The sequence below is a fragment of the Panicum virgatum genome, chromosome 4N (genome assembly GCF_016808335.1).
Source record: "Panicum virgatum strain AP13 chromosome 4N, P.virgatum_v5, whole genome shotgun sequence".
In the NCBI taxonomy this organism is placed as follows: domain Eukaryota; kingdom Viridiplantae; phylum Streptophyta; class Magnoliopsida; order Poales; family Poaceae; genus Panicum; species Panicum virgatum.
Window position 1 is genome coordinate 16,241,772 of NC_053148.1, and position 9,181 is coordinate 16,250,952.

Genomic DNA, 9,181 nt, shown 5'->3' on the forward strand with positions numbered 1-9,181 from the left:
TCAAGGTCTGCGGTACGATTCCTTTTACAATTAAATTATTTTCCATCTTTTCCCATTTCGGAACAGCAACCTTATAACCTCCAGGCCCAAGTCTATGGAAGTTTGTCTTTTTGCTAGCATTCATTTTGCCTTGAATCGAGGCTGCCATGCTATCAGCACTGTGCTTGTAATTCACGAATTCATTCCACCACTCTCGTTGCTTCTTCTAGACTTTATCAAAATCTGGTGTGAGGCCCTTGTTGACAAAGTTTGCGACCAATTTTTTCTTGAACGAGGCGAACTGAATTGCCATCTTCTTAAATGCCCATCCCTTTACTTTGTCAGCTTTGCCTGGGGGAAAGTTGAAGTGCAACGACACCTCTTTCCATAACAAATCTTTCTCTGAATCTGGCACGATATCTTCAGGTCGATCAGAGACTTTATTTTTCTTCCAAAGCTTATACTTTATGGGGACGCTTTCCCTAACAAGATATCCCAATTGATTTACAAATGTTGTCTTAATTTGACCAGGGGCTAGTGGCTCGCCGGTTGCTTCGTTGATCTCCGTGATGGTCGTACATCCTACCATCTTCCTCTTGGAGCCACGTTTCCGTTTAGGCTTCGTCGATCCTGATGCCTGAAAGAATCGCAAATTTATCAAGCGGGTTGCTAGCAACTAGTGGACGTCGCGGCAGGTATGCGTAACCTTCATAACCCGCAAGCAAGGGTTCCAGATCGAAAATTATCATGATATTAGGTAACTTATTGACTGAAACATTCATAAGAATTATAGTTGGAGCACGACTCCTTACACAAGGACTGAAATCATCAACAAAGCTAGCAACATAACACAAATAGTTACCTAACATATCTTGCTCCTAACATATATATTGACAAAACGTTTATCCTGATGCCTGAAAGAATCACTAAACTTTTATACCTCGGCTTCCTCGACATTTCCTTCTTCCTCCCCACTAATATCTTGCTCCTCGTCGCCATGATAATGCAAGTTTAAAAATTGGCTGCCATCGTTCTCGTCCTCATCAAACTCTGGAGCTATGTGCCCAGTACTACCACGAATGAGCTCGTGCATTAACTCGTCTTGGTTGTCCGTAGGATCCATTTCCACTACCTGAAACAATAAAAAACAAAGAGAGTGCATAAGCCCCGAGCATAAAAAACAAAGAGAGTGCATTATTTTTCTCGGAAGAATAATTTTCCTCATTTATAAACCATGGATTAAGATATTCTCTATATATATTTCTTGATCTAATTTTGAGTCGGACTAATTTTGGATGTCAACACACACTACTAGCCTTAATCCATGATAAGATCCCAAACATTAACAAACATCTCTAGAAACTAAAAGCTCCGCAAAAATGAAAATCTTTTGGCGAAATCTTCGAAGAGGGGTAATAATCTTAACAAAAGACATTGCATCCTCATTAAGCAAATTGGCAGGGTAGTAAAAGTTCTCCTTTTATCGTACTGACAAAAGGAGACAGTTTTTTTCCAAGTGCCGCCTCACTCATTTGGTTTGGGCAGCTATCCATGTGACTTTAATTTGGGGCTCCAGCAACTTCGTAGTGGGACACACAGGTTTGGTAATTGTAGTAGCGACAATGTGTTAGTCTTTATGGTTGAGTAGAAATGATTTGATATTTGAAAACAAACAAATATCTTTTTTTTGCAGGTTATCTTCGTAGTACCGCACTTGCTTTGTACATGGCTATTATCCAAACACTACTGTAAAAGGCCTAAGCTGGGCCGCATGTGTCACAAAAAATATACTTTACACCAATAAGCTTACTTTGAAATTATGCAATCATCTAATGTTGCCCCTGATACATTCACATGGTATGCACATTGTATGTTCATCCCTCATGGAAGCATTGAATAATGGAAGCCAACCTGAAAGGGTCCTACAGTTGATGAAATTCATGAAGCAAAAACAGATACCGTTGAACCAAAAGGCTTATTTTGAGATAATAGCTTCATGCAGCATGTATGTTTATCCACCATCTCTAGTTTCTGCCACATTAAATAGTATTATGCAGATGAACTTTTGTATTACAATTGTATTTATTATGATACCACTTGAGATAGCAGGATAAAACCTTGTGGTAGGTGAGATCTCTCTTATTTCTGTTAGATCAAATTTTTTTAATTCACAAACTGATGCTTGAGGCTATCAGGTCTGTTTGTTTGCTTACTCTGTTCAAATGTAGTTCAGTAATTCAGTGGCATCTCCTTTTTTTTGGACTTGTTGAGCATTTGCAGTTATAGAAAGTGAGCCTCTGCAGTCTGCACCTTTAGCTATTATCATCTAGATCATGTCATGCTTTTGTCTTGTTTTCATGCATCTTTGATGTTCTATTTTTTTTGAGAGGTTACTACTGTTGCTAGTTTAACTAGTGAGACCTTTGATGCTCTGCAACAGGCTACGGGAATGGAAAACAGCCAGTAAAATAATTGAGCAATTGGATTCCTCCCTCTCATCCATTTCTGTTGGCACACTAAACCATCTTTTGAATTTTCTTGGAACCGTGCAAGTGATTGTTTGTCTAAAAAAACAGTATAGTGATGACTGTTTTTGTATTTGCACTGAATTAAGGAATGCATATTCCTCTAATCTGTTCACTCAAATTTTAGAAAATATTTATGAGACAAGAAGCAAGAGCTTTACCTGGGATTGGGCGAAGAGGAGGCCGGCGCCGTTTCCGGTGAAGCGCAGGGCGTTGGGGCGGCCCCGGGACGAGGTTGCGCCGGCGAGGCACCAGGCGGCGACGACGACGAGGCGCGCAGTGGCGCGGCCGAGGACGACGAGGTCGGGGCAGCGCGCGGGGCCGGGGCAGGGCGGCGTCGGGGCGGCGCCGGGGGACGAGCTCGCGCTGGCGCGGCGGGGGACGCGAGTGCTGCGCGGCCGGCACGGCGTGCCGGGCCGGGGAGGTCGACGACGACGCGCGGCGGCGCACGCGGGGGAGGGACGGCCGGGGACGGGGGCGGCGGCGAACGTCGATCTGAATTTTGTGAAGTGTGGGAGAGAAGGGATTTATGGGGGGAGTGCTCGGTTAGTGCCGGCTAACAATACCAGCCGGCACTAACGTGCCCTCTGTGACGTCATCTGGCCATGTTAGTGCCGGCTGGTAATTCTAGCCGGCACTAACGTTCGTACGTTAGTGCCGGCTAGAATTACCAGCCGGCACTAACCTATCCCACCTGGCGCGAACCAAATTTTGCCCGCCCCAATTCTCTTTTACACAAAATCTTTAATATTAATAAATTTATTCGTAATAGGCTTAATAATTAGATTAACAAAACAAAAATTGATGTCTTGATTTTTTAAGTATATTGTTAATTATATCTACACAATAAATAGTAATTGAAGTAAATGAATGAATATGCTTGCATTATCAATTATGTGTAGTTTATACGGTTTATATGTATATATGCTTCTGTTATTCATAATAAATCGAAAATATTTCATTTTTATCCATACAAAAATATTCAAAAAACTTTTCAGTAATAGCTTATACAATGATGTAATCAATTCGCAAATTACTTATTATTTATTTGTAATTTAATGTTTCAACGCTTCTAGTAATGCAAAATTAGTGAAAGTAAATAATATTTATACCATGCAAAAATATAATATTATCTGAAGATGATATTGTGTTCTAATTGCATGAATAGTATCGAGAATTGAGATAAATGTGACACGATGTGTTACATTACATCACTTAATGAGAAAATACAATATATAATTTATATAAAACTACTACTCATTATCATTATCTACTGCAACATTGATGATCTTCTTTTTGACGAAAGTGCCTTGCGCGTGATCACGGCGTAAGTAAGGCATGTCCTCTTTGGATAAGAGGATGCTGGGGTCAACGTCAACTGAGAATGGAGGAAGGTCATCAATCTGGTCATAATCTTCCGAATTGTCCGAAATATCATCAACTCCAATAACTTTTCTTTTTCCTGGAAGAACTATGTGCCGTTTCGGCTCATTTCCAGCCTTGTCTGCTTCAGGCGTCTTATCCGACTTTTTCTTCGGTTTGCTCGACATATCCTTCACATAGAACACTTGTGTCACATCCTTGGCTAGAAGCGTGGTACCCAACTTCTTCTGCTCCAGTTTGCAACTAGGGAACAACGGCTTTTTGTGATCCTCCAACATCTTCTCGAATTTTAATGCCTCCTTCATAGTCTCACTGTCTTTATGTGCATCAAGCAACGCCTGACCTAGCTCGTCAGGTGGCTCCTCTTGTGCAACATTTGCTTCACCCTCGTCCATTGGTTCATCTTGAAAGCCACCTGCTTCATGAACCCATGCCCAATCTGGAACATTGTTATCACCATCGTCATCTTCTTCATTATCTTCCATCATAACTCCAACTTCGCCGTGCTTGGTCCAAAGGGTATAGTTACTCATGAATCCATTCAAGGCTAGGTGATTCCATAGAGTATCTCTTTTTCGGAATTCCTTTTTATTTTCGCAAACACTGCATGGACAACACATTAAACCCTTTGGCGATCTATTTGCCATTACCGCCTTGAGAAAAGAATCTAAACCCTGAATCCATGCCGAGGTGCTCCGGCTTCCGTGCATCCATTGCCGGTCCATCTGTACAAATTAAAAAAATCATGCTCATTATCCCTAAAAACAGGTTACTATGAAGTAATTCAAAAAAAAATGTAAGTGTGTCATAGGCCACATATCTAGTAAATTTAAACTAAATAGCAAAATAAATTGGCACAATAACATATACACATGTCACCATAAAATAATTCAAAAAAATCATTCTAAATGTGTGATAGTCAAACTATATAGTAATCATTCTCTAAAAAGCAACAAATAAATTCTACCTTGCTCAAATTAATGAACAAATTAATAAATCATGCTCATTTTCCCTCATCCTTAAAATTCTTAAAATTTTGCATTATAACATGTACACATGTCCCCGTGAAATAATTCAAAAAAAATACTCTAAATGTGTCATAGTCAAACTATCTAGAAAACCTTCTCTAAAAAGTAACAAATCGATTCTATTTTGCTCAAATTAATGAACAAATCGGAAAATTATGCTCATTTTTCCTCAACCTTAAAATCACTATTTTCTTTATCTAGAAAGCATGAAACAAAGAATAAACACCGTGAAAGAAGAGTGGAAGAAGCTACTAACCTTTGGTGCACTTGGATGGGTGAAATCCTCACAAATTTGGAGGGAAATGGGCAGCACCTCCCCTCTAACACGCCATGAGAGAGAGGAGGAGCTCGGCCAAATGAAATGGTCGGGCTAGGGAAGAAGGAGTGCCTGATATACAGGGCAATTTAGTGCCGGCTGGTGGTTCTAGCCGGCACTAAGTGTGGACTTTTAGTGCCGGCTAGAACTACCAGCCGGCACTAACTTGCAATTGACCAAGTTAGTGCCGGCTAGACTTTCCAGCCGGCACTAACGTGTCTTATGACCGTTGTGGCATGCGAGCGGACCGTTGGGGGATGGCACGTTAGTGCCGGCTGGTGTTGCTAGCCGGCACTAACGTGCCCGCCTTGTACTGTACAGGCACGTTAGTGCCGGCTTCTATTGGACCGGCACTAACGTGCTGGTACCAATATGACATTCTCCAGTAGTGGAACTTCGGAGCATGTAATAGGTAGAACAGATATAAGCACCGAAGATGAACAAGGGCCAGATAATCACAGTGCAATCTTCCTTGTTGCTCACCTCAGCGCCGTGATTTGCCCTGCGGCCTGCGATTCCTTACCACCATATGCGTGGTCATCGTCATGGCCACGATTGCTGAGGCCGTTGTTGGCGGCCGGCTCCGGCGCGGTGGGAGCAGCAATAGGGTAGGAGTCGTCGTCTTCACGGCCACGACGAGCGATCTGCGGCGAGGGTGGCGTCCTCAGGGTACCCGTGGCCACATCTTTTGGCTGCGGTGCTGCCACCGGGCCTTGGTGGTGGTGAGGACCGGCAGCGATGGCATGCTCCAATTTCTTGGGACCTTTGGTGGCCGGAGTAGACTTCGTGAAAATCCGATCCCTATGCTCAGGGGACTCCACCACCATCTTCTGATCCCCATGCTTAGAAGCATGCACGGAGGGAGGTGGCCTATGCTCAGGAGCTTGCCCTGATGGAGTAGTAGACGTGTCCGTCTGCTCAGCCGCCCAATCTTCATTAAACTGTGGTGCCAGAGCAGACGGCGGAGGCGGCGGCGGCGAGCCCGAATTGCCACCATTCGAATCTCCTCCGTTCTTGTTGTCACTCGCACCATTGCGCTTCTGTGATTCCTTTGCTTCATGCCGGTGCCTGCACCCGAAGACGGTGGCCCGTGATCATCGTTGCCTAAGCAGAATGGGAGACACATAGCGGTGGAGCTGGCGCCGAGGAATAGCTAGCCGCAGGCTATGCAATTATTCAGTGATGAGCGATTAGAATGGAGGAGGTAGGTAGGAAGGGTGCTTAGACGTGTGGTTAGGCGAGAGAGAATATATCGCAGCAGATATGGGGCGCCAGTCATCAGCTGAGTTCGTAGGACTTAAGCTAACGTTAAACCTTAATGAAGATAGTCCACACCGTATGAAGCAACAGGAAGATGCTCGTCCCTCAATGATGGAGAATTTATGCCCAAGGCTTTATCAAGCCCTGCCCTCGTCTTTGCAAGACATTGCAGGGTCCTTGGTTCGGTTATCTGAACTAAAGAAGAATTGAAAGTGTGATCCTTGGTACGGTGTTTCAGAAGAGAAAGGGCCGGAGGAGACTGGGAGAGAGACAAGAGTGCAGCTAGCTTGCTTTAGTCGACCTTTGATACATACTGACCTGCTTGTTGCATTGCCAAATGTGGGGCCCTTGTTCAACTCGGAATCTTTTGTCAGGGACAGGGAGCTCCCCTCCAGTCCCATATCTGTGGCGCTTTCTTATCTGTTCCAATTTCTGCTCTACACTTTCTGTACGTGGAATAATAATCTCCTTACACGTATTTCTAATATTGTTTTGATTCAAGATGACGATGAATTCCGCTGGAATTTGCATTATAATGGGGAGTCCGTATTCAGTAAAGTCCCATTATTCGACTTTGATAAAAAACAAAGTGCCAAATATCAGCAAAGGCAAATGGAAACTAAAAGTGCCTATAAAAATAAAATTTTCTTGTCGTTGTGTCAGGTTTTGCGAACCAGCGTTAAAAACAGCCACTCTAATGGATATGGTATCCACTGAAACTCGTTTGGGCGTAACCCTCTTAGCGACGCGCTACATCAGAACCCAGATGTGGTGTTAAATGGGAAAGAGCCGGGTTGCCATCCCCCTAATGGCACGTTGTATTATGACCTAGGTAAGATAAAAAGTGAGCAAGGGCCGGATCGTCGCAGCCTTAGTAGCACGCTACATCTACGCCCGGGTGTAGTGAAAAATGAGCAAGGTTCTTCTCACTTTCCTTGACGGGTGCGAAGGGTATACTACTAAAAAAATGCATTAACACAGACCTTTTGAAAACCACTCTGAGGCGGGCACAGAAAAACAGCCTCTATTAATACCCAGCATTAACAGAGGCGGTCACTTCTTATTAACTGAGGCGGTCACCAAAACCCCCACTCAAAATATATTAACTGAGGCGGTTACCATTAAAAAATGCCTTAGTTAATAGACTAGCCCAATTAAAGTCCATATGAGCTCGGAACGGTAGCAAACCCAACCCTACTCTCCCTTCTCCCCCTCTCTCCCTCCCTTCCTCATTTCGGCCGCCGAGCCCCACCCCCCCTCTCTCTCATCGCGCCTCTCTCTATCTCCCTTCTCCCTCTCCCTCACCGATCCGCCGCCGCCGGCCCTCTCTCCATCCTCCCTCTCCCTTCGCTGTGCGGGGCCAGGCCGAGCGGCGAGCAAAGGCCGGATCTGGCCTTCCCCAGTGGAGGTGCCTCGCATCCTCTCGCCCCGGCAGCGGCGGCGACCTCGGGCCTGTGGCAGAACCACCTGAATTATCCCGGCTCAAGTGCGCTGGCCATCACCCTAAAGGCAACACCGGCTCAAACGCACTTCAAACGGAACAATTCTTGGTCTGTTGGGTAACGACCCGATATAACTACCGGTTCTCGGATCGAACAAGCATACCCCGTACGATGGCGAGTCCAGAGATATTACAACCATAATTTTACAACACAGGCATAGCAAGTATTACAATAAATTTAAAACATCATTACAGATCCAAACTTAGTAAAACATTATACAAGACATAAATTTAAGTTCAGAGTTTAAAGCAGCGGAAAGAAAACACGACGGCTGCAACACGTCGCAAAAGGACACCAAGCTAGCCCAAGCAAGGTATCACTCGTCGGGGTCATTGCTGGTCGAAGACGGATCCCACTCTACGGACCAGCCAGGAGGCAAAGAGCAGGGCCAAGACAGACTAGCGATCTGGTCCTCAAAACTCATACCTGAAAAATGTTTCAACAGCAAGGCTGAGTATTCTAATACTCAGCAAGACTTAACCGTCAACGGATATACTTAGTCCACCTAGCTAGACTATGCCGGGTTTTGTAGGCTCTGGTTTTTCTTTTGCTGAAAAGCAATAAAGAGTAGGTCCTTAATTTCACATTTTAGCTTTCAATATTCTAGTTGATTATCCATTCTATGTAAGCAACTAACTCTACTCAACCATGGTATAACTTTAGTCAAACATCAAGATTGAAAACTCATACCTGAAAAATATTTCAACAGCAAGGCTGAGTATTCTAATACTCAGCAAGACTTAACCGTCAACGGATATACTTAGTCCACCTAGCTAGACTATGCCGGGTTTTGTAGGCTCTGGTTTTTCTTTTGCTGAAAAGCAATAAAGAGTAGGTCCTTAATTTCACATTTTAGCTTTCAATATTCTAGTTGATTATCCATTCTATGTAAGCAACTAACTCTACTCAACCATGGTATAACTTTAGTCAAACATCAAGATTGATCAAATAATGTTACGCTTATTATTCTATGTGGCAAAGGGATCAAGCAGTCCCAAACCGTGAGAAGCAGACGATTCGAATCGAATTTGTTGACTTGGCCAAGCAGACCTAACACACACATTTGGAACACCGTCGGGTCATTCCCAAACAACCGTTGACCTTTCATTCTGGCTTGTGGATAGGGTCACTCTCCCCGATGTCACACCCGGTTTTAAAGACAAAACCGAATGCATAACTATATGTATG

General features: G+C 44.0%; 1 protein-coding gene across 1 annotated transcript; it reads left to right on the forward strand.

Annotated features, from left to right (window-relative positions):
• The first annotated feature begins 1,687 nt into the window (after nt 1-1,687).
• LOC120670512 lies at nt 1,688-3,125 on the forward strand. The gene is made up of 2 exons (XM_039950629.1): nt 1,688-1,984; nt 2,420-3,125. Exons 1-2 carry the CDS (start codon nt 1,812-1,814, stop codon nt 3,081-3,083), a joined length of 837 nt encoding a protein of 278 aa, XP_039806563.1. The 5' UTR covers nt 1,688-1,811; the 3' UTR covers nt 3,084-3,125.
• Nucleotides 3,126-9,181: the final 6,056 nt, after the last annotated feature.

What these genes read in the sequence shown, in the direction of transcription:
- LOC120670512 (XM_039950629.1), top strand. Translation starts at nt 1,812, where the DNA reads ATGTTGCCCCTGATACATTCACATGGTATGCACATTGTATGTTCATCC. An exon ending in ATAATAGCTTCATGCAGCAT is followed by an intron (nt 1,985 to 2,419) that starts GTATGTTTATCC and finishes GCTCTGCAACAG; the next exon opens with GCTACGGGAATGGAAAACAG.